This window comes from Musca autumnalis, unplaced genomic scaffold (assembly GCF_047663935.1).
Source record: "Musca autumnalis isolate F117 unplaced genomic scaffold, ASM4766393v1 scaffold_3, whole genome shotgun sequence".
Taxonomy (NCBI): domain Eukaryota; kingdom Metazoa; phylum Arthropoda; class Insecta; order Diptera; family Muscidae; genus Musca; species Musca autumnalis.
The window spans coordinates 32,916,767-32,944,086 of NW_027411866.1; the positions used below are offsets into that span (position 1 = coordinate 32,916,767).

Here is a 27,320-nt window from a genome sequence, read left to right on the forward strand (position 1 = left end):
GAAGGCGTGGACCGATGCCGACCAAATTCTGGGGCAAAGCTTTATACCCCAAAAAAGACTAAGTACCAAATTTCAGCCATTTCGGTGTGGTAATGAAGCTAAAACCTTCAAAATACCGAAAATTGGGAGGTACCGTTCTATGGGGGCTATATCAAAACGTGGACCGATATATCCCATTTTCAATACCAACCATCCTGCAAGTAATAAAAACTTCTGTACCAAATATTGACTCTCTATCTTTAAAATTGCGAGCTGTATCTTGATTTCAACAGACAGACAGACGGACATGGTTAAATGGACATAGAACTTTATGGTGATCAATATATAAATATATATATATATATATATATATATATATATATATATATATATATATATATATATATATATACTTTATAAGGTCTCCAACGAATATTTCGATGTGTGACAAACGGAATGACAAATTTAATTATACCCTTCATATGGTGGAGGGTATAATAAATAAGCTATAAGCTAAACATTTTTTTTCTATTTTTAGAACAGTTGATGTTTTCAATTGTTTGTAATGGGTTTTCTATATAATAGAAGACATTCGAGTGGTCTTCTATAAAATAGAAAGGTTTCGTAGGGGTATGTTATAAAATAGAAGGCCTTTGAAGTGGCTCAATATATTGCAAGGCCTTCGGAGTGGTCTTCTATATAATATAAGTCATTTGAAGTGGTTTTCTATATAATAGAAGGCATTCGGAGTGGTTTTCTATATAACAGAAGGTATTCGGGATGGTCTCCTATATAACAAAAGGTCTTCGGCGTGGTCTTCTATAAAATAGAACGACTTCGTAGTGGTCTATTATGAAATAGAAGACCCTTGAAGTGGTTCACTATATTCGAAGGCATTCGGAGTGGTCTTCTATATAATAGAAGGCATTTGAATTAGTTTTCTACATTATGGAAAACATTCGGAGTGGTCTTCTATATAACAAACGGGCTTCGGAGTGAAAGTAGAAGGGCTTCGTAGTGATCTTCTATAAAACAGAAGGCCTTCTGAGTGGTCTTCCATATAATGGAAGGTATTCTCAGTGGTCTTCCACATAACGGCCCCTTATCCCCTTATAGCCCCTTATATATATTAGAATGCTTTTGCGTTGGCTTTCTGTATAAAAGAAGACCATCGGAGCGGTCTTTTATAGATAATAGAAGGTATTCGAAGTGGTTTTCGGAGTGGTCTTTATACAACAAACGGGCTTTGGAGTGGTCTTCTATAAAATAGAAGGGCTACGTAGTTGTCTTCTATAAAATAGAAGGCCTTCGAAACGGTTCAATATATTGGAATGCCTTCGGATTGGTTTTCTATATAATAGAAGGCATTCGGAGTTATCTTCTATATAAAGAAGTAATTTGGAGGGGTCTTCTATATAACAAAAGGGCTTCGGAGTGATATTCTATATAATAAAATACCTTAAGTTGGTCTTCTATATAAAAGAAGGCCTTCGGAGCGGTTCTTTTATATATAATAGAAGTCATTCGGAGTTGTCCTCTATGTAAAAAAGGCTTCGGAATGGTCTTCTATATAATAGAAGACATTCGGAGTGGTCTTCCTTATAATAAAAGGGCTTCGGAGTGATATTCTATATACTAAAAGACCTTTCGTTGGTCTTCTATATAAAAGAAGGCCTTCAGAGCGGTTCTTTTATACATAATAGAAGTCATTCGGAGTTGTCCTCTATACAAAAAGGCTTCGGAGTGGTCTTCTATATAATAGAAGGCATTCGGAGTGGTCTTCCTTATAACAAAAGGGCTTCGGAGTGGCCTTCTATCGGTTAGATGATGCGGCTGAAATCTTGAAAATATCGAATATCGGACGGTACCGTTCTATGGGGACTATATAAAAACGTGAAACTATGCTGACAAATTTCTAAGGGAAAATTTTGTATCTTCAACGAATACCAAAAACTAAATTTCAGCCATTTCGATAGTAGAATGTCGCTAATATCTTAAAAATACCGAAAGTCGGGAGGAACCATTCTATGAGGGCTATAGCAAAACATGGACCTATGTTTACAAGATTTTTTGGGATGTTTCGTGACTGCAGAGAACCTCCAATGTAAAATTTTTGGTAGTTCCGTCAAAAATGTTGCAAAGACCCCCAAAATACCGAAAATGGGGAGTTGCCATTCTATGGGGGCTATATCAAAACTTGGACCTATATTGACAACTTTTGGTGATGAAATTTTGTGTGCAATAGAAGCTTCAAATGTCAAATTACAGCAAGTTCGGTCAAGAAATACAACTAAATTTCTCAATACAACGAAAATCGGAAGATGCGCTTAAATGGAGCCTATACCAAAGAGTGGAACTATTTATACTTTCGTGACCACTGAGAACTTAAAATGGCTACTTAGAGCTAGTTCCGTTAAAAATTGTAGCTAAAGTCCTCAAAATACCGAAAATCGGGAGATACCGTTTTATGGGAGCTATACCAAAACATGGACCTATGTTAGCGATTTTTGGTGGAGAACTTTCGTGACCACTGAGACCATCAAATGTCTACTTACAGCTAGTTTGGCTACAAATTGTAACAAAATTCCTCAAAATACCGAAATCGGATGGTACCATTACATAGGGGCTATATCAAAATAAGGACCTATGTTGACGATTTTCTGTGGAGAAGTTTCTTAACCATTGAGATCCTCAAATTCCTACTTACGGCTGCTTTGGTTAAAAATTGTAGCTAAAATCCTCAAAATAATGAAAATCGGGTGGTACCGATATATGGGGGCTATACCAAAACATGGACCTATGTTAACGATGTTTCGTAGAGATATTTCATGACCACTGAGAACCTCAAATGTCAAATTGCAGATAGTTCGATTAAAAATTGTAACTAAAATGTTCAAAATACCCAAAATCGGAAGGTACCGTAATATGGGGCTATATCAAAATATGAACCTATGTTAACGATTTTTGATAGAGAAGTTTGTTGACCATTGATATCCTCAAATGACTACTCACAGTTTGTTTTATTAAAAATTTTAGCTAAAATCTTCAAAATACCGAAAATCGGGAGGTGCCGTTATAAATGGGGGCTATACCTTAACATTGACCTATTTTAACAATTTTTGGAGGAGAAATTTCATTACCATTGAGATCCTCAAATGTCTTCTTACAGCTTGTTTGGTTAAAAATTGTAGTTAAAATACTCAAAATCACGAAAATCGGGAGGTGCCGTTATATGGGGGCTATACCAAAACATGGATCTATGCTAACGATTTTTGGTGGAGAACTTCCGTGATTACTGAGAACCTGAAATGTCTAATTACAACTAGTTTGGTTAAAAATTTTTGCTAAAATCCTATACCAAACATGGATCTGTGTTGACGATTTTTGGTGGAGAAGTTTCGTGACCATAGAGAACCTCAAATGTCAAATTACAGGTAGTTATGTTGACGATTTCTGTTAGAGAAGTTTCATGACCATAGAGATCTTCAAATGTCAAATTACAGCTAGTTCGGTTAAAAATTTAAGCTAAGATCCTCACTAGGAACTCTAGGAACCCTAAATTCAAATTATAACTAATATCGGTCCGAAAATGTGACTACAACCGTCAAAATACCTGAAATACGTGTACCGATATAACTTAGGCCCAACCCTACATACTTTAGTCCGTGATTCAAAACAACTTTCTACTGATTTTTGTATATTTCTCAAGCTTCAAATTCCCGCCATTCATAAAGATTATATTCTACAAATATGTACTCTCGCAACACTTACCTGTACAACTCCTCAACTCTGCGAGCCATTATTGCAGCAAAGACATGATATTCAAAGGCATTACCAATAAAATTTTTAACTCTACTCCAAAACGGCATAGGTTGTTTAAATCCCATAAATAAACTGGAAACATACGATGACTCGGCGGGATTTCCAATCATTGTGTTAATTGAAAATATTGGCTGCACCATAAACGAAACAATTATGGGACATTGAAAATGGGCACCCAGACCCAACATAAAATCATTCATAAAATAACCCAATATAACTGCGTCATAATCACCGGCCTTATGGTTTTGTAAAAATCTCAACATATGAGGATTATTCATTGTCACATTGGCCATATCCAAAACTTGTCGTACAGTGCTGGCAAATTTTTGATAAACATGGGCCGCTTTGTTAAGCATTTCTTTGGCAAAGGCATCATTGAACATAGGACCCTCAATGTGTATGTAATTTACATGGCGAGCTTTGATCTTATTTGGCGGCACAGTGGCTACGACCGTAACATTATGACCATCCAAGGCCAATGTTTCTGCAATCGATGCATGTATCAGTAAATGTGAGAGGGATGGCGAGGGAAATACACACAATATGCGACTTGCATTAACCGCTGTAAGTGATAGGCTTAGCAATGTCAGAAGTATGCAAGCGAAACGTCGTAGGCTGGGGCAATTCATTTTGTTGTTGATCGGTAGGAGGCTGGGAACACACAATAACCGGCACTAGTTCGTGTATGTTAACAGTTTGAAAATCAACGCGGAAATACTGGCGGTCATTAATTGCACTGGCCTCTTATTAAAAATTGTAAAATGCATTACTTGTAGTTTTGTAATGTAATCTTGTTTGCGGCTACGAATATTTATTGATATAGAGAAAATGGGAGAAAGTAAGAGAGTTAATATTTCTCTCTCAATCACTTTTTCTATTAGGGGAACTCATGTTTAAATCAGTGTCGTTCAAGAGAGGGTAGATCAAAATTCGAATTTCTTAACTTATGACAGTGTGTAAGTGGTGTTATGTCAGTCCGTACACGCTCTCGTCAGGGTTTTTAGTATTTTTCGAGGCCTTGTTCTCAAATTTTGAATCATTGGTCCCCAAAAATATGGAAAAACCCGCAGAAAATTTTCAAAAATGCCCCCCGATTTTGAAAAGTACACTCAGTTTGAATTTTTGACCCATTCAGTGCTATTGTAATGTAGATATGGGGTCTTTCCCTCAGAAGAATTATCAACGTAAAATCCCTCAATTGTCTAGTAATCAGGTTATGGTAGTAACAAATAGAATAAGTAATAAGATCCCCCGTGGCGTTCCCTGTTCAACTATGTCTATGTCTCTTATATTTACGCAGTGTAGTCCGTGACTTTTGCAAGGCCGATATTACTGCCATACAGGAAATACGATGAATTGGGAAAGGCGTCACAACAACACCTAAAGGTGACCCACTGTATTATAGCTGCCATGACGTAAAGCATGAATTTGGTTGCGGATTCGTAGTTAGTCGGAGACTAAAACATCTGGTATCCAACTTCACCCCAGTGAATGAAAGACTTGCTGCAATTCGAATAAAAGCTAAATTCTTCAACATCAGCGTTATTTGTGCTCATGCTCCCACTGAAGAAAAGGACGAACAGACCAAAGATATATTTTACGAGCGCTTAGAAGAAACATATGACCGTTGCCCTGCCCATTACATTAAAATCATTCATTCAGTCTCCACAGTGAAACATCTGACAATGGTATGAGGCTGATAGACTTTGCAGCTGCAAAAAACATGGTAGTTAGCAGTACCAGATTTAATCATCTCGATATTCATAAGGGCACCTGGCTGTCTCCAGATCAAAGAACAAGTAATCAAATTGATCATGTTGTGATAGATGGAAGACATTCATCCAGAGTGTTGGATGTACGATCTTCCGAGGCGCAAACATTGATTCGGACCACTATCTTGTTGCAGCAAAGGTACGTACCCGTCTAAACGTTGCAAATAAAGCACGAACAGACACAACGCGGAAGTTGGACATCGATAGGCTGCAAACACAACAGATAGCCACAGCATATTCCACTCAACTAGCCCAATTGCTTAACGCGAGCACTCCTTGTCCCGATAACATAACAACACAATGGCAAAATATTGCCCACTCCATGCAAACAGCCGCAAAATCCATACTTGGATTCCAGAGACCTCCACAAAGGAATTCATGGTATGACCAGGAGTGCCGTGCTGCTACCGAAGATAAAAATGCGGCATATAGAGCTACTTTACAATCAGTAGCAACGCGTAGCGCACGAGAGAGATATCGGCAGAAAAGGAGAGAAGAGAAACGGCTTTTCCGCAAGAAAAAGACAGAAATGGAAAAGCGGGAGTGTGAAAAAATCGAGATGTACAGGAAACAGAATGAAGTCCGAAAATTCTACCAAAGAGTGAAACATCAAACAGATGGCTTTGGTACAGACACATCCTCCTGTAGAGACCAGCAAGGTAATCTGGTAACAGATACAGATAGCGTGCTCAGGATATGGAAGGAACATTTCTCCAATCTGCTGGTATCCAATAGTAGCGAAGACGATGATACCACAGATCCAATCCCAGAAGATGGTATAGAATGTATACCGCCCGGCCAAGATGAGGTAAAAACAGCAATCAACCGGCTGAAGAATAATAAAGCAGCAGGAGCCGATGGCTTACCAGCCGGGCTGTTTAAAACCGGAGGCGACGCGCTGATAAGGTGTATGCATCAGCTAGTTAGCACCATCTGGCAGGAAGAACGCGTACCCGACGATTGGAACATGAGCATCCTATGTCCCGTCCACAAGAAAGGAGATAAGACTGTATGCTCAAACTATAGGGGCATAAGTCTTCTCCCTATTGCCTATAAGATAGTGTCAGGGATATTGTGCGAACGACTAAAGCCAATGGTCAACGAAATAATTGGACCATACCAATGTGGCTTTAGACCTGGCAAGTCCACCATTGACCAGATATTTACCCTGCGGCAAATCCTAGAGAAGACCCAAGAGATGCAGATCGACATATTTCACCTTTTTGTCGATTATAAAGCAGCATTCGACAGTCCCCTCCGATCAAAGGTATTCCACGCAATGTCTGAATTTGGTATCCCCGCAAAACTCATCCGGCTTTGTAAGATGACTTTAACTGATACTAGGTCCTCAGTTAAAATTGGAAAGAACCTCTCCGAAGAATTTTGTACCAAAAGAGGTTTCAGACAAGGAGACAGCCTTTCGTGTGACCTATTCAACATTTTGCTGGAAAAGGTAATACGAGATGCAAATGTCAAAAGAAATGGCACAATTTACACCAATAGCCACATGTTACTTACTTATGCTGATGACATAGACATCATGGGACGATCAGTAAAGGAAGTAACTGATACCTTTAGGAAGAAGAATCTGCGAAAGTGGGTCTGGCGGTAAACGGTGAGAAGACCAAGTTGATGGTGTCGACGCGCAATGCGTCCATTGAGCTCGGACCGACTGTGGAAGTTGGTTCCTATAATATTGAGGTAGTAAAAGACTTCGTCTACCTCGGCACTGCCATAAACACAACAAACAACATCAGTTGTGAAATAAGAAGAAGAATTGTATTGGCCAACAGATGCTACTATGGTCTATGTAAGCAATTTAAAAACAAAGCCACATCTCGTCAAACAAAAATAACACTATACAAAACGCTGATACTACCCGTGCTAATGTATGGCTCCGAAGCATGGGTACTTGCGCAAGCAGATAAGGCAGTGCTTGGTGTGTTTGAGAGGAAAATTCTTCGAAAGATCTATGGGCCGATTTGCGTTGACGGTGAATATCGACGTCGTATGAACCACGAGCTATATAAGCTATACAAAGACATGAATATAGTTAAACGTATCGAGATGCAACGATTGCGTTGGCTAGGCCATATCATGAGAATGAGCGATGATGAACCCGCTAAAAAGGCGTATGAATACATGCCACATGGCGGTGCACGCAGAATCGGCAGGCCTAAGCTTCGATGGAGCAAACAAGTGGATGAAGAAATGGAAAGGCGCGGTATTCCAAAAAGTCAAGCGAAAAACAGAGAGGAATGGAGATCTTTTCTTAGTTCGTTCTATGGAACAAATGTTCTGTAATGGGCCAACTAAGTAAGTAAGTAAGTAATCGTGCATCTGTTAATAGACTAATTTTGGCTTCCAATCGACTGACTTCTCTTATAGAAAATCAGGTTCCCTATCGTGTATCTTCTCATAAATTGATCAGGAACAAGGAAAACCTTTACAATCAGTATTGAATTCTTTTAAAATGAAAGTCTGGCCCCCAATCCAAGGTCCATACATGTATGCATTCTTTTAGCAAAAATCCATAAACACAATTTTTCCCAATCTACATTTTTTATACTCTCAGCCTTTAGCCAAAATGTGCCTCATCGAAATAATGGTTTAAGGACAAAAGTGTGTTTGGAAAAAATCTCTTTCAGAAAACTTGGAGTCGACTAAGCTATGTTCGTTCGTCTGGGTGGCTGCCTGGAGAGCACGGTAGCTCTCGAACAGATCAACCGATTCGGTCCAAAATTTAGCCTTTGTAATATTTTGTCCAAATTTTGGGCCATGTCGATCCATATTTTCGGTGACCTTCAACAGAGTATTACAACAATTTTTAGAGATGTGCAGTTTAAGACCTCTCTGGATAATTAGTAATTATGCCAGTGTAAGCTTATGACCTCAGTAGTCATGGCTTCACTTTCTTTTATGCTAATTTAGTTATAAGTAAAAATATGAAATAAATTAATTAATATATAAAAAAAACCTCTCTGGAAAAACTTTGCTTTTTTGCAACAAGTGTTCTCGGACTCCTATTACTACGGTACAAGTTTTTTCAGAGGCAAGTACATACTTCCAGAGAAAATGGCCCGAAAGCTGTAAAGAACACCTACGGCCACCATGTGTTATGGCTGATGCGCACGACAAACTTTCGAACCGAATTCTGCATTGGTCCAAACTTTGCGTATCGCAGTATTTCTGCGAGCCTTATATAAAGTTCGAAGATGGTGCTTTTTGGTCTACTCCTTCTGGTACTTCCCCTCAAATTTCAAGAATTTTATCTAAAGTGGTATGCGCGATTTTTCTTGAGCGGAGCAACAGATTTGGCTCAAACTTTGCAAGTCCATATTTACTGGCATAGTGATCCAAAATCTCAAAACTATACTGTGACGAACTAAAATATCTTTCAAAAGGAATGACGCCCAAAATAAGATCTACTTCCAAAATGAACAATGTCGGTCCGGTCCATTTCTTCAGGTACCTCCTCTGCAACACTTGTTATCAATGATACAAATCCATATTTGGTTGGCATATTTGGTTGGTTCATACGTCCGAAAATGGCTATAAAATTCTGAAAAACTCATAATACATAGTTTTTGGTTTAAAGGATTAAAATTGTTGAGATTTTGCCGAAGAAGAATCTGTTTCCGACTAGTTTTCTGATTTCGTTTGTCGTCACAAAGTCCTTTGCCGAAGAAGGAAAACTGAATAATCCTAGAAATGTGTATCCATTAAAAGCATTTCCCAAAATAAAATTGTTGTGGGTTTCTTTGACATTTTCGTCTGGTTTTATTCAAAGAGTAATCGACAAATAAATAATCACTTAAGATAAAGTTTAATGTAATTTCGAAATATTGGAAATAATATGCAATAAATAAAATGTAAATATTGACATCAAGCTCAATAATCTTGATTTTATTAACATTTAAAAGGTCGAAAAAAATAAAAATACGACAGAAAATGTCCCATAGACATTTACTAATTTGTAGCAAGATATCAGTATCAAATAATCTCAACGGACGACATTGCGGTGGAACAGAAATTATATCATAAAAAATGTTTGACATAGTTTTTTTGTTGTTGCATATTTCAAACATAATAAAGAATTTGTAATTGTTATGATGTTCAAAATAGTTCATTACAAAAACGTGTAATAGAAAATATACAAAAATTTAAAACCATAAAGATTAAACAACTATTTTATCTTTTATTGTTGAATAGCTCTTATAAAAAATTTCAAAAACAAAAGATCGCAAGAATGTTTTTTCTAGATGTCGTTTCAAAGCCAAAGATTTGGACGTAATATGCTACAAGTACAAATATACGTATTATTCTGAACTCAGTAACACTTACAGTCAGCCTAAAATTACCATTAAAATCTTAAAAACGCCTTACATCTTAACAACAACTATGCAGAAAATTGTTCAAAAAGTCTAACTTGTTCATTATTTTTATATTTTCAAATATGTTGGACAATAAGTATGCCAATGTAGTAAAATAATTCTCTGTAATACTTTCTCCAAATGCTTTACATATTTCTTGGAAAATTGAAAACAGTTTAAAATTTTACTCAAAAATTAAAAAAATGTGTAACATAAGCTAATATCCTATGAGAACGAAAAACATTTCGGGGAGAGCCCATCGGTGCGCCCGAATATAACGCCTTTTCTTCTTCTTTAAAGTACATATCCAGATACTACATACTAACTTCAGTTAAAAATGTTTTGTATCATCTTGCCTTATTAAGTTTTCAATTGAACACATTTTTAACCACGAGGACTGATTCTGATAAGAAGATCTATCTCAAAAATGTTTCTTTGTTATTTGTATATCATCAATTAATTAATTGTAGTATATACATATCTACATAAAGAAGAATACCTCTAATCCGTGAGTGCTGACTAGACTTGTATAGAATATTTCCAATCAAAAATTATCTACGGATACCTTCTTCTTTCTTCAAAAAAAAAAAAAAACACCAAAACGTTGCTATTTTAACCGAAGCGATAGAGTCCTTGCAAGCCAACTAAAAAATTCAGAAAATTACATTAAGAAAAAAGAAAACATTTTTATTAGGAGACGAATCCTACTCGCAGTACTGTTTGAGACTACGAAATCCATATTTGGGCTTTGCAAAAACATGGCGAAAAATATCTCTAAACAAGTAAAAAAGCGTTTTCATAGTTCGGCCGGGCCACCATAAAATATTCTGAACTAAAGCGGAATAATTATTTTCTTTCCTGCCCACAATTTTAGGCGGAGATATTTTGTGACCACTGATACCTAAATAAGGTAAAAAAAAAAACATAAAAATGTATTCAATCAGTCGAGAACTTTGTATTGGGAATATCAAAGTGTGGACCTATGTTTTTGATGGAGAAGTTTTCTGACCACTGGGAACCTGAAATGTCGAATTGCAGATACTTGGGTCAAAAACTGTAGGTAAAATCCAAATCCATATGTTGACAGTTTTTCGAATTACAGATAGTGCGGTCAAAAATACTGAAAATGGGGTGGCACCGTTTTTATGGGGGCTATACAAAAACATGGACCCCCATGTTTACAATTTATATAGGGGCCTATACCAAAACATCGGCTTATATTGACAGTGTTTGGTGGAGATATTTTTTGTGTCCACTGGGAAACTCAAACGTCAAATTACAGGTAGTTCGGTCGAAAAATCTAGCTACAATCATCAAAATACCGAAAAAAATGGAGGTACTGTTATATGGGGGTTGTTCCAAAACATGGACCTATGTTGACAGTTTTTAGAGGAGATGTTTTGTAATCACTAGGAACCTCAACTGTCAAATTACAGGTAGTACGGTCAAAAATTGTTGCTAAAATCTTTAAAATGCCGAAAATCGGGAGGTACCGTTATGTGGGGGCAATACAAAAACATGGGTTTATGTTGACGGTTTTTAGTGGAGATGTTTTGTGACCTCTGGGAACCTCAAATGTTCAATTGCAGGTAGTTTGGTCAAAAATGTAGTTAAAATCCACAAAATACCGCAAATCAGTAGGTACCGTTTTATGGCGGCTATACCAAAACATGGACCTATGTTATTGGTGGAGATGTTTTGTGATTACTAGGAACCTCAACTGTCAAATTACAGGTAGTTCGGTCAAAAATTTAAGATAAATTCCTCAAAATACCGAAAATCGGGAGGTACCGTTATATGGGGGCTATACCAAAATATGAACCTATTTCGACGGTTTTTAGGGGAGATATTTTGTGACCACTGGGAACCCCAAACGGTCAAAAAATGTAGCTAAAATCCCCAAAATATCGCAAATCGGGAGGTAGCGTTATGTGGGGGCTATACCAGAAAGTGTTCCGATATAGCCCATCTTTGAACTTGACCTGCCTATGGAAAAATTATTGCGAACGCTAGAGTGAGTTAGAGGTAGAATTTAACCTGATCAAGAATATATATACGTTATATGGTCGCAAATGATTAGTTCGATGTGTTACAAATAGAAAAATAAATTTAATACGAGTATACCCTCCATACTATGGTGGAGGGTATAAAAAGCTCGGCAAAATTTTAGCTAAGTCCTGAAAAGATAGGTTAAGTCGAAAAAACTCCATCTGATACCTCAACGGTTGTTGTTCTTAATTGTACGAGTAGATGTTTATAGATTCGATGACATTAAAAACTTTCTAAGGACTATGCCCAAAGATTAATCACTTCTTTTAGTACAGCGGAAGCAAACTTATGAAAATTCATAAATTTTGTTTTCTGGAAAGTGACTAAAATTGTTTCAGTCCGGCTTACCGACAAAGATATACACATAACCAAAAGTGGATCTAACTTTTGAAGTGATTCCTTTTGTTAGTTATCGTATCGAGTCGTAATTTTAGTTAGTTACCAATGGAACCTGGAAAAGCCCTTCAACTGCACTTATGTTGAACTTTTGTGAGGCAGATATCCGAAAATGTTGTCACATATAGACCTTCTTGGTACTTATTATGTTTCTGTCCATCTAGTAAAGCGATCAATACATGTTTAAACATACCTATAGTTTAGACATAAAGTTAGGGGTCCAACTATAAAAATGCTGACATGTTTGAATCGTTGAGTTGGTACTTCAAAATTTCAAAGAGGGCATTTAACATGCCGATTGATTTTTGATTTTTGACCCATTATACTGCATTTCGTCCACTTGCGGATATCCTTGCAAATTGATGGCCAAATAAAACGGGATTTGGTAGTGTTATACCCTAAACAGACGGCAGAGTTAATTTGCATTAAAAATTCCTTAATGTGAAATAATTTTTCACCCTGGCAGACGATAGTTTCTGCATTTATTAAACAGCTGTTTGTGTTGTTTGTTTGTACCCAGCAGACCATTTCATAAATTGTTACACAAGTTCACCATAATATGCTTTCTACCATTGACTTTTTCACCACGATAAAGCAAAAATAAATTTAATTTTTTCGCGATATTTTTGAGTCTTTTTAATATTATAAAAATGTCTCAAAACTGTAAAGAAACATTTGAAGAAGATATTATTTTCGATAGAATTGGCATGGTGGGTAATGAAATGTTTATGAAAATAACAATTTAAAAAATAGATTTGATAGAAGCCGCGAAAAACGATTAGCTGCTATGATATTCGCGAAAGACCACTACTTATTTGAAAGAAACGCGAAAAATGCTGATTTGTTTTCCTTTTTTATTTTCATAAACATGGAAATGTGGACGTACCGTTCTAGTGGAAACATCACAATATATTTCAATATCTTTTGTATCTTGGAAACGAATGAAGTCTTGATAGTACATCAGCAGCGACGTTTTCTTTACCGGAAACATGCCAAATGTCGACTGTATGTTGGCTTATATAACCAAGATGTTTTAACTGTCGAGGAGAGGATTTTTCAGGCGTCTGTAAATTGGGTAAATACCATTTGTGGGTATTTACTATAATGAATCGCCAATACAACATCTTAGACCCTATTTCTGGGTTTAGGTTATGAAATCGTTTCAAAATGGATAGTTTTACAATACTTTAAACTCGGGTATTTACACAGGTATTTACCCAAGTGTTGGGTAAAAACTCATTAACTGCCGAAACACTTGGCGTAGGCTGACAAAATTTGGCTGAAATGTTATTTATATCAAGAGAATATCTAGCATTGAAAATGAGATCTCTGGGTCCATATTTAGATATAGCCCCCTATAACCGCACCTCCCGATTTAAGGCATTTTTTGTCTATTAGCCTCATTTTACAATAAAATTGGCTGTAGTTTGGCACAGTGATTTCTCAATGTGTAGAAAATATCCTTGCAAAAAATTGTCAACATAGGTCCACGTTTTCTAATAGCCCCCATATAAGGGTACCCCGATTTCGAGTATTTACCCAAATTTTGGGTAAAAACTCTTTAACTGCCGAACCACTTGGCGTACGCTGACAAAACTTGGCATAAATCTTTCTTATGTCAAAAGAACTTCTGGTACTGAACATGGGGTCTCTGGGTCCATGTTTTTATATAGCCCCCATATATCCGTACCTCCCGATTTAAATAATTTTCACCTATTAGCCACATTTTACAACCAAATTGGCTGTAATTTGGCAGAGGGAGTCCTCAATGAGTATAAAATATCCTCGCAAACATTCGTCAACGTAGGTCCACGTTTTTTTATAGCCCTCATATAAGGGTACCCCGATTTCGAGTATTTACCTAAATATTGGGTAAAACTCTTTATCGGCCGAGCCACTTGACGTAGGCTGACAAAATTTGGCTCAAAACTTGCTTATATCAATAGTATTAAAGGTGTTGAAAATGTTTTGGTATAGCCCCCATATAGCCGTACCTCCCGATTTAAGGTATTTATTACCTATTAGCCTCATTTTACAATCATACTGACTGTAATTTGGTTCAGTGAGTTCCCCATATGTATAAAATATCCTTGCAAAAAATAGTCAACGTAGGACTACGTTTTCTTGTAACCCCAATATGGGTTTCTGAAATCGGTAGTAACGGCTATATGGGGGCTATATCAAAACGTGGACCCAGAGAACCCATTTTCAATACAAGATGTTATCTTGATATAAGTAAGATTTCAGCCAAATTTCGTCAGCCTACGTCAAGTGCTTCGGCAGTTAAAGAGTTTTTACCCAAGGTTTGGGTAAATACTCAAAATCGGGGTACCCTTAAATGGGGGCTATTAGACAACGTGGACCTATGTTGACAAATTTTTGCAAGGATATTTTCTACATATTGAGAACACACTGTGCCAAATTACAGTCAATTTGGTTGTAAAATGTGGTTAATAGCTGAAAAGTACCTTAAATCGGGAGGTACAGCTATATGGGGGCTATACCAAAACATAGACCCAGGGACTCCATTTTCAATACCTCTAATACTATTGATAGAAGAAAATTTTGAGCCAAATTTTGGCAGCATACGTCAAGTGGTTCGGCAGATAAAGAGTTTTTACCTAATAATTGGGTAAATACTCGAAATCGGGGTAACCTTATATGGGGGCTATAAGAAAACGTGGACCTACGTTGACAAAATGTTGCAAAAATATTTTATACTCATTGAGGACTTACTGTGCCAAATTACAGCCAATTTGGTTGTAAAATGTGGCTAATAGCTGAAAAGTACCTTAAATCGGGAGGTACAGCTATATTGGGGCTATACCAGAACATAGACCCAGGGACTCCATTTTCAATACCATTAATGCTATTGATATAAGAAAGTTTTGAGCCAAATTTTGTCAGCAAACGTCAAGTGGTTCGGCAGATAAAGAGTTTTTACCCAATAATTGGGTAAATACTCGAAATCGGGGTGCCCTTATATGGGGGCTATAAGAAAACGTGGACCTACGTTGACAAATGTTTGCGAGGATATTTTATACTCATTGAGGACTCACTCTGCCAAATTACAGCCAATTTGGTTGTAAAATGGGGCTAATAGGTGAAAAATACCTCAAATCGGGAGGTAAGGCTATATGGGGGCTATACCAAAACATGGACCCAGGGACTCCACTGTCAATACCTGTAATACTATTGATATAAGAAAGTTTTGAGCCAAATTTCGCCAGCCTACGTTAAGTGGTTCGACAGTTAAAGAGTTTTTACCCAACATTTACCCACTTTTTTAAAGTAAACGATTTCACAGCCTATACCCAAGAATTGGGTCTAAGATGTTGTATTGGCGATTCAATATAGTAAATACCCAAATAAACACCCACAAATGGGTATTTACCCGGTATTTACCCACCGTGTGGGTATTTACCGGGTAAATACCCGGTAAATACCATCTCTATACATAGCGAACTCTCTACCTTCCAAAAGGTACCTGCAGAGTTAAATCTTTCAAATAAAACGCAATTGGTCTCCACTCACCATCTTCTAATTGTTGGTGCACTCCACAGATGCCGGATTTTGGATGCGCTAGTAGAGCTGCGTCGACTAATTGCTGTTTACATTGTCCGAAATCGCTGATTAACTCATCTGTCCAAGAGATTTTTGTGTTTGTACTCGTTTTGCTGTCAGAGCAAATTGCGTCAAATCTACCTTGACACTCTGCTGCATTAGGCATAAATCGACGATAAAAGGTCAACATACCTAGCAATCTTCGCAAGTTATTTCCACTCTCAAGCAATTTTTTTGATTTTTGATTACTTGTATTCTTGCAGGAATTGTTTTTACACCATAAAGGGGTGTTTACACTAGCTATTAATGTCATATGACACGAAATAAAAACATTCCATATCTGCCCACACAGATAATGTGGGGACGCAATTTAACTGCATTTTTGCTTGTGTGGGAGCAAAAAGTAAATTGCGTAAGGAGAATTCCCAATATTGCACACATTAGCGACTGTATAACGATGGAAAATTTCTGGTCATATGACATTGATGGCTAGTGTAAACACTCCTTTAGTTGTCACTAAGTATCCCAAAAATTCAATTTTAGAGACACCAAAGATCGATTTGTTCTTATTGGTGGTAACATCAAACTTGGAGAAGCGTTGAAATAACTGTTTCAGGTGCTCATAATGTTCTTCCTTATTATTCGAAGCGATTAGAATATCATCCATGTATGCATAGCAAAAACCTAATCCTTGAACAATCTCGTTGATGAAGCGCTGAAAGGATTGGGCGGCATTACATAATCCGAAGATCAATCAGGGAAACTCAAATAAACCTATTGGTGTTATAATCGCAGTCTTCTCAATATCGAATTCTTCGACAGGAATGTGATGGTCTGCCTTGACGAGGTCTATTTTGCTAAACAATTTCTTACCGCTCAACATGTGTCCAAAATCTTGTATATGAGGCACCGGATGGCTGTAACAACATTAAGACGTCTATAATCGCCACATGGAAGCCATTCTCCGTTTACTTTTCGTACTAAGTAGCCCATGGACTTTTTGAAGGGCAACATATTCCTTGCTTCACCATTAAATCAAATTCGGCTTAACAATCTTAAGATTTTCAGGTGCTTTGGAATGCACCTTTACATTCTCGTTGTGTCTATATGATGTTTGACAATTTGCGAAATCTTACATTCAGGTTGCATCAAATCCGTAAATTGTTAAAGTAATTTATAAAATCTCGAATTCTCTGAGAGGAATTTTACAGATCTCCAGAATATAATATATCTTTACATGCTGATTTTGTTGTGTGGTCCATAAGACGATTATTTTTAACATCTACCAATAAAACAAAATGAATAAAGGCCTGGGTACATAAGCTGCCTCGCCTGTTTGCCTTACTTGCTTCTGATAAAAGAATAAAAAAGAAAGGGGCAACCCAGTTTGAAATTTGACCGGCCTTCTTTATTCTTTTATTTTTATTATGTCAGAAATGAAGCAGGAGAGCAAGGCAACCAGGCGCGGCAAAAATAAAAGAATAAAGATGTCCGAGACAATTTCGAACGATGTTGCCCTTTTCTTTATTCTTTTATTGTTGTTATGTCAGAAATGGAGCAGGAAAGCAAGGCAAGCAGGCGAGGCAGCTTATGTACCCAGACCCTAAGGAAATCAGCTCCAATTATTGGCCTGTTTACATCAGCCAGGATGAAAGTCCACTTAAAATTCCGTTTAAAACTATGGATAATATTAATTTAATAGTGCCATATGTTTTGATTGAAGATTGATTAGAAGCGAACAACTCAAGTGCTGAAAGATGTTGCTACTTTTCCGTCGAACTTGCAGTATCGATGAGAAACTCGTACTTCAGTTTGTTATCACGTAAAAATAGGCGACATATTTCTCGGCTATCCACGTCCGTCACCAATTACGAGGTACCGTCTAGTTTTCCGATTGCGGATTTGTTGAGCATAAGCAAGGCTGCAGACATTTCTTTGCACGTTCTGCGAACTTGTAGTGATAACACAAATGTTTACCTTCCGTTTTACAGCTTGACCGACCTCTGGATTTTGAACGATTTCTGACACCACTGGCCACTTCTTCAATCTTCTTTCTGAGCTGATCGATTTTTAATTCCAAATGCTGTATTCTTAATGTATAGGATTACGGAGGCTTTTTCAAATTCCACGGTATCAGCAGTTTTGTCCGCCATGTGCGCTAACTTGTTCAGGGACTCGCTGCTTACCGATAAAATGGCTTGAGTCTGTTTGGGATGACGTTACATCCTCAACAATTTCAATATATCATCCGAAACATTGTTTGCAGCCAAGCATGTCATCTCACGAAGAAGTGTTGGTGGCTTCTTGTCACCAATTTCTATTTCTCGCAGTAGTGTTTCAATCGTTTTTCTTCTGAATCCATAAAACGTTCCTGTATACTCTTTTTAAGCGTTTCGTACATATTTGAATCTGGAGGATTTAGGATGATGTCACTTACTTCCGAGAGAATGTTAGCATCAATAAATCCAACGATGGTGTGGAATTTTGTGGAATCCGATGAAATACCTGACGTTATGAATCGGCTCTCGATTTGTGCCAAAACGGAGCAATCTTAACTGCCAATCGAGAAATTTGTTGTTGTCCAACTATTATAGGCTCATCCATAATAGAAGTTGTAGTCCTATTGCTTTGTTCAGGTCAGGGACGTAGACAGGATTTCATTTCGGGGGGGGGGGGGGGGGGGGGTGGGCCCATCTGACCAAAATTTTGAAAGTTCATGTTAGAGAAAATGCCCTATTTAGCAATGATGTAAACCCTATTTTATACTTATATTACTGGTGAAATAATTTTCATTACTATTTTTAATTAAAATTACATAAGGTTTCTTGGACAATATTCCCTTGTTTTCAGAACTTTTTTGACAATATATCACAGTTAATATATGTTCAAAACAATGAATATATTAATAATCACACGTACTTTTGGGTGTATCAAGTAACACACAACTAAAGTGAATTTTATGTAATTCAGTGATATCACTTAGGTAACACCAAAAGAAAGAGTATACAATCGGAAAACCTTAGAAATATCTTATCTTAACATTTAATTTAGTTGTTTACATGGAATGTTGAGGACCTTTCCTTTGCTTACTAATTCACAAAAGTTCAAAATCACGACTTCAATTTTCCACTCCAATTTTATTGAGTAATTTATGAAAGGAAAATGGGATGGATTAGTAGAGAATTGATTTATACAGATTTATGTCGCTCAATCGTGCATCTGTCAATAGACTTTTTTGGCGTCCAATCTTCGGACTTCTCTCATAGAAATTCTGGATTCCTATAATGGATTTTCTCATAAATTGATCACGAACTGGGAAAACTCTTGTCTTGTCAGTCTTGAATACTTTAAAAATGAAATTCTGGTGCCCAAAATTTTAGCAAAAATCTATAAACACAAATTTTCCCAATCTACATTTTTTATACTCATCGAAATAATGGTTTTAGTGCCAAAGTGTGTTTGAAGAAATCTGTTTCAGAAAATTGGGAGTCGACTTAGCTATGTTCGTCCGTCCGGATAGCTGCCTAGAGAACACGTTAATTCTCGAAAAGATCAACCGATTCGGTCCAAAATTTGGCATCCGTGATATTTTGTCCAAATATCTATCCACTCTTTCAATAACCTCCCACAGAGTATTTCAAAAATTTTCAGAGTAGTGCAGTTTAAGACCTCTCTGGATAATTAGTAAATATACCTGTGTAAGATTAAGACCTCAGAAGTCATAGCTTCACTTCCTTTAAGCTACTAATTTAGTTATAAATAAAAATATGAAATAAATAAATTAATAAATAAAAAGACCTTTTTGGAAACGCTTTGCTATTTCAATAATTGTTCCCGGGGCCCCTATTACTACAATACAAGTTTTTGTCGGGGATAAGTCCATACTTCCAGAGAAAATGGCCCGAAAGCTGTAAAGAACACTTACGGTCATCATGTGTAGTGGCTTGTGCGCACGACAACTTTCGAACCGGATATGGCTTTGGTCCAAACATTGTTTATAGTAATATTTCTGCGAGCATGTGATGTGAGATGTTTCTTGAATGGAGCAACAGATTTGTGCCAAACTTTGGTCTTAGTAATATTTCGTCCAAACTTAGTTTTAGCTCGAAAATGGGTACATCCCCACAAACCTTCAAAATAGTTGTTTAATGCAGTTTAAGGTCGGTATTCCTTGTGTTTAGAGCGGTATTATGTTTTTGGTGGGCAAGTCCATATTTCCTGAAAAAAAAAACTGAAAATTATACTGTGACGTACTGAAATGGCTGGTGGGCGCAATATCTTTTAAAAGGAATGACTCCCAAAATAAGATCTACTTCCAAAATGAAACATGTCGGTCCGGTCCATTTCTTCAGGTACATCCTCCGTAACATTTGAGATCAATGATAAAAGCCATATTTTGTTGGTAAGTGTATACGTCCGAAAATGGCTAGACAATTCTGAAAATTGGGTTGAAGGATTTTGGTTGTGTATCCGATATTCGATCTGTCAATAGATTAAAGTTTCAGTTCACACAGGCTTAGGGTATATTCCTGTCCGCAAAGCGGACTAATATTTATTGAGATCTTGACGAATCTGAATCTGTTTCCGACCAGTTTTTTCTTTTTTGATTTCGTTTGTCGTTATAAGGTCCTCTGCCAAAGAAGGAAAAACGAACAATTCTAGAAATGTGCATCCATTGAATGTACTCTCAAAATACAATTCAAAGAGTAATCGACAGAAAAATCCTTGAAGATGAAATTCAATGTAATTTCCAAATATTGGAAATAATATTCAATAAATAAAATGTAAACATCGACCTCTGTCTTAATAATCTTGATTTTATTAACATTCGAAAGGTCGAACAAAACATAAAAATACGAAAGAAAAATCCTTTTTTGTACAATAGACATTTACTAATTTGTAGGAGAGACTAGTTTCAAATAAACTTAACGGATGACACTGCGGTGGATTTTTTTTTTTTTTTTGCAAATTTCAAACATAATAAAAAACACTGTGGCACAAAATGGAGGTGAAAATTTGGGGCAGAGATAATTCTTTTTGGGGATGAAAGTCATTGGTGAGTATATTAAGAATCCCGAAGGACAGATCCGACGCGAATCGAACTTCCGAGGTATGGCGTGATGAAGTTTCTGCTGAAGATCCTGTAAGGCATTTGAAATTAGCGTTATATCTTTGTTAACTATTGTTTTAGCTTACTTATGAGATGGTATGTCTTCAGTCAAATCGAATGAGTATTATTTTCGTAGAGCCTTTTCATCCTTTATTTTAAGAACTGCTATAAAAGTATCACAAGATGACGTTTTTCTGCACAAATGTCTCTCAGAAAATTTTAGGTACGACTCTCATTAACAACTAATCGATTTTGCCGCGTTTTCATGGTCATTTTTGACATTTACCCGGTTTTGTTCAGAAAAACTTTGTTTTTATACCCTCCACCATAGTATGGAGGGTATATTAAGTTTGTCATTCCGTTTGTAACACATCGAACTAATCATTTGCGACCCTATAAAGTATATATATTCTTGATCAGGATAAAATTCTAAGACGATCTAGCCATGTCCGTCTGTTCTAATCACTCTAGCGTCCGCAATAATTGAGATAGAGGGTCTTTTTTCCATAGGCAGGTCAAGTTCGAAGATGGGCTATATCGGTCCACTCTTTGGTATAGCACCCATATAACGGTACCTCCGGATTTGAGGTATTTTGACGTTATTCGCCACATTTGCAGACCGAGCTAGCTATAATTTGGCACTTAGGGTTCCCAGTGATCAACAAACTTATATCCCAAAGGATATGGGCATAGGTCCATGTTTTGCTATAGTCCCCATATAACGGTACCTCCCGATTTTCGGTATTTTGAGAATTTTAGCCACAATTTTTAACCGAACTATCTGCAATTTGACATTTGAGGTTCTCAGTGGTCATGAAATATCTCCACCAAACATCGTCAACATAGGTCCATGTTTTGGTATAGCCCCCATATATCGGTACCTCCCGATTTTCGGTATTTTGAGAATTTTAGCTACAATTTTTAACCGAGCTAGCTGTAATTTGCCATTTGAGGTTCTCAGTGGTCATGAAATATCTCCGCCAAACATCGTCAACATAGGTCTATGTTTTGGTATAGCCCCGATATAACGGTACCTCCCGATTTTCGGTATTTTGAGAATTATAGCCACAATTTGTAACCGAACTATCTGCAAGTTGACATTTAAGGTTCTCAGTGGTCATGAAATATATCTACCAAACATCGTCAACATAGGTCCATGTTTTGGTATGGCCCCCTTATAACCGTGCCTCCCGATTTTCGGTATTTTGAGAATTTTAGCTTCAATTTTCCCCGAGCTAGCTGTAATTTGCCATTTGAGGTTCTCAGTGGTCATGAAATATCTCCGCCAAACATTGTCAACATAGGTCTATGTTTTGGTATAGCCCCCATATAACGGTACCTCCCGATTTTCGGTATTTTGAGAATTTTAGCCACAATTTTTAACCGAACTATCTGCAATTTGATATTTGAGGTTCTCAGTGGTCATGAAATATCTCCACTAAACATCGTCAACATAGGTCCATGTTTTGGTATAGCTCCCATATATCGGTACCTCCCGATTTTCGGTATTTTGAGAATTTTAGCTACAATTTTTAACCGAGCTAGCTGTAATTTGCTATTTGAGGTTCTCAGTGGTCATGAAATATCTCCACCAAACATCGTCAACATAGGTTCATGTTTTGGTATAGCCCCCATATATCGGTACCTCCCGATTTTCGGTATTTTGAGAATTTTAGCTACAGTTTTTAACCGAAATAGTTTGACATTTGAAGTTCTCAGTGGTCACAAAACATCTCCAACGAAACGTCGTCAGTATAGGTCCATGTTTTGGTATAGCCCCCATATAACGGTATCTCCCGATTTTCGGTATTTTTAGAATTTTAGCTGCAATTTTTAACCGAACTGGCTGTAATGATCGGTATTTTGAGAATTTTAGCTACAATTTTGTCTATTCAAAAATAATCGTCAATATACATAGGTCCATGTTTTGGTCGGTGGTTCAGGTGATGGTGGATTTACTCCTTGTAGAAGAACTTGGCCTTGAATTTCGCCGTTTTCTTGAGTTGCGTTCCTTTGTGGAGTATGCTTTGATATTAAAGATCCGCGTGAATTCCAATGTTTGTCGGGGTCACCAATTGAAGCTTGGGTTGTATGCGAAATAAATTTAAACACAAATATTTTATATATATATATTTTTTAAAAAATATAATATAAAATATCAAATGAAATAAACCTCTTGATATATCGTACATTTTGTTCAATAGACATTCAATTTCATGCACTTCTACTCCGAACGATACCGAATTCGTAATATTTTTGAATACAGAATGAGTTTAAAACCTCAAGATCTTTAAATACAGAATTCCGCGGTTCCTTATTATTTGATAATGAAATGACATGGCATAAGGAAGTAATTCAGATTTTACTGGAAGTTTCTCTCAAAAAAACTTTTAAATATTTCTTAGGGAACTTGTTAATAAAGTACATTTTCAGTACAGAATCTTCAGAGCAATATAAGTTTTCATTTGAAAGTTCCAAAACTAAAAATTATATTAGAGAAAAAACGTAATAATTTGTTAAAGTAGCTCAAAAAATTTTATTGTATAGTACACATTGACAAGCAAAACTGACAGTCATCGAGGTCTATTTCGTGAATATCAAAGCCTAACTGAAAATTTTCTTTGGTAATCTCTAAATAATACCGTATATATTGTATTTCAAACGTTTTTAGCTAAATACAAGTTGTTATTTGCCGGACGTTGACTGTCAGTTTTGAATGATTGTGTGTACTCCCCTTTATGCGTTCTACTGATCCTCCCTTAAAGTATGCCATATCTGTCGATAAGACGTTGGTAGAATGCTTTAGGGTTGAAAACTAACGTAGCCTTTTGTTAGGCTTTGAAACGATATAGTCCACCTTCTTCTAGCGTCCAAGGAGTTCTCATTTTTTGGTACTTCCTGCGATACATTTACCTCATTATGCGTTGTCACTGTTTGTGCCCACGGTTATTTCTGTTTTTATTCACAAATAAATACTTTCCAGTGGTTCTGGAGTAGGGACGGGAAGATCTGCTTTGCTCCTGCTACTTTGTGCGGTCAAAAACTCTTGATGGCATCCATAGAATTTCGAATTGTATACCCTCCATCATATGATGGAGGTTATATTAAGTTTATCATACCGTTTGTAACCCCTCGAAATAATCATTTGTGACCAAAATTCTTTATGTCCCTCTGTCCGTCTGTGGAAATCACTCTAGTGTTCAAACGGATTGAAGTAGGTGGATACTATTTTGGACAACTCTATTGTAGGTCCGTAGAACATTTGATATTGAAAATGGACTATATAGATATAAAGTCACGCGTGACGAATCTACCCTTTAAGGAGTTTTGAAGGAATTAGTCCCTCTTGACCGAATTGATTGTAATTTGGTTTTTTGGTTCCGGAGTCAAAAAATATTTCTACCAAAAAATTTGTATATGGTACCTTCCGATTTTCGCTACATTCTGATTTTCGATATGTTGAAGGTTTTTGCTGCATTGTCCCACCGAAATGGCAGAAATTTAGTTTTCAGTATTCTTTGGGCCTACAAACTTTTCTCAGAAATTTGTCAATAAGGGTCCACATTTGGATATAGCCCCCCTTAGAAAGGTACCCTCGATTTTCGTTATTTTCAAGGTTTTAGACGCATTATCCAAAATAAATGAGTACAATTCAGTACATAGTTTTCGTTGGCGATTTACAACATTCCTGCAGAGAATTGTAGGTATAGACCCAAGTTTTGATACAGCTCCCATAGAAGAAACCTCCCGATTTTTGGTATTCTGAAGGTCCTAATCACATTATTTAACCGGAATGGCTGAAATTTGGTATATAGTCTTCGTTGGTGGTATTGGAATTGGAATTGTCGGTTCAGGTATATGTTCTGATGTGGCCCCCATGGAACGGTACCTCTCGATTTTCGGAATTTTGTTATTTAGTTAATTTGGTATTTAGTCTTCTTTGGAGCTACAAAATCCCCCATCCATAAATTTGTCAGTGTCCATGTTTCGATATAGCTCCCATAGAAGGATTTTCATCATTATTTTCAAGATTTCTGTAGTATATTAGGGGAATATCCTACAGAAATGGGCAAAGTTCAGTATATTGTCTTCGCTGGGTTTCTACAACATTCCTGTAGAGAATTGTCGGTACAGGTCCACGTTTTCATATCGTCCCCTTAAAACGATTCCTCGGGATTTTCGGTATTTTGAAGGTTTCAGCTGCATTTTCTCAACAAAATGGCTGAAATTTGGACTTTAGCCTTCTTTGGGGCTACAGAACTTGTCCCCCTTAAATTTGTCAGTATATGTAAAAGTTTTGATATAGCCCACATAGAAGTTACCTACCTATTTGTGGTATTCTGAAGGTTTTAGACAAATTGTCTAACAGAAATGGCTAAAATGTAGTATTTAGTCTTGAATTTAGTCAGTATAGGTCCATGTTTCGACATAGCTCCCATAGAACAATTCCGCCCGATATAGTCTTCGTTGTGAGTACCAAACATTCCCCCTGTGAATGCGTTATAACATAGCCCACATAGGACCTACCTCCCGATTTTCGTTATTTTGATGGTTTTCTTCACATTACCCCACCAGGGACGTAGCCGGAAATACATCTTGAGCATTTACAGTAAAATGTAAAAAAATGTCTAAAAAATTACCTTTGAAGGGTGGGGCTCCCCCTTCTGACACCATTGTGCAACCGTCTGTTTTAGGGTTTTAACTACATTTACAAAGTGGTCAGAAAACTCCACGAAACGTTGTTGACATATAAAAGTCCACATTTTCATATAGAACCCACTTAACAGTACATCCCGATTTTAGCTCATTTTTCACTGTAATTCGGTAATTAACATTCCTAGAAGTTAGGAACCCTCTTTACGAAAAATTCGCGCATACATATGTCCACATTTTGGTATAACCCCCCATTACTTTAGCTATATTTTTTGCCCAAAATAAAACTTATCCACAAAAATTGTTTACATAGGTCCATATTTTGATATAACCCCCACACAACGGTTCTCCCGAACGATATTGATGTAATTTGTTATTGGAAGGTACAGCAATACCGCTCAATGTAAAGTATTCTAAAGGATTTGTCCACTGTAGGGACTGTAACTAGATCTTTTGGATTACCAATCGGTAAAAACCCTCCAGGCCAGGCCAGGCCAGGCCGAACTTAACGCCGTTCTAACTTGGAATCCGATTAGAATTCTTTCTCAGATCACAATTGAATACTATTTAATATATCTGAAAAAGAAACGCCAACTACATGCTTTCAGAACCCCAAAAAAACAAACTGGGAGAAGTTTAATGGGGTTTTAAATGATAAACTACACAGCATTTCACACATAGACGACACCACGACATGTATTGACAAAGCTGTATCCATTCTGGAGAAATCCGTAGATACAGCTTTTAAAGTATCAGCTCAACGACGCGATCGAAAAAACTATATCCACCATGGTGGACATCCTAGCTCTCTAAACTACGTAAACAGTCACGGAAAGCCTTCAACGCCAGCTACCAAAGCGGATCCTGGCAGCCTTACAAGGATAAGCTAAAGGAGCACAAAAAAGCCATAGCCAAAGCAATCATGGATTGACTTTTGCGGATCGTTAGAAAGCACCAAAGATACAGCCAGACTAAGCAAAGTTATGGCAAAAGGGCATTGGAATCCTAACTGTATAAAGAGAAACAACGGCACCTGGTCGGAGAACTCAGCCGAATCTCTTGAAATCCTTCTTACGACGCACTTCCCCGGCTGCTCGGATAGAACCAGCGAGGAGCGACCCATTACTAATGCAGAAAATAACAACAATGAAGTCCATGAGATAATAAGTCCGAGTAAAGTCACATGGGCTATAAACAGCTTCCCTCCCTACAAATCCCCTGGGCCAGATGGTATCATACCAAAAATGCTACAAGGCGCGGAGAACATAATAAATCCTTGGCTAGTATACATCTATAGTAGATGTATATCCCTTAACAACGTTGCAACGAGTTGGAGACAAGTAAAGGTTGCCTTCATACCCACAGCAGGAAAGTGTAGTCATGAAAATGATATAGACTGCAGACCAATAAGTCTTTCATCATTTCTACTTAAGGCGCCCGAAAGACTCATTGACTTGCTTATTCGAGAAAAGATGGACAACTCAAACATCATATCTTCTTGTCGACACGCTTATATAAAAGGGCGCTCCACAGACACAGCTCTATACGAAGTCGTTAGGACTATTGAGAAGTCCTTAGAGCACAAGCAATTTAACTTAACTG

General features: G+C 37.1%; 1 protein-coding gene across 1 annotated transcript in view; it reads right to left on the bottom strand.

The window, feature by feature from the left end:
- Positions 1-4,554, bottom strand: part of LOC141399643 (UDP-glycosyltransferase UGT5-like) — a 110,539-nt gene extending 105,985 nt beyond the window's left edge. Inside the window, exon 1 of the mRNA XM_073978760.1 lies at positions 3,751-4,554. Within this exon, the coding sequence (XP_073834861.1) occupies positions 3,751-4,430 (680 nt within the window). The 5' untranslated portion in view covers positions 4,431-4,554. The remainder of the gene's footprint in view (positions 1-3,750) is intronic.
- Positions 4,555-27,320: the final 22,766 nt, after the last annotated feature.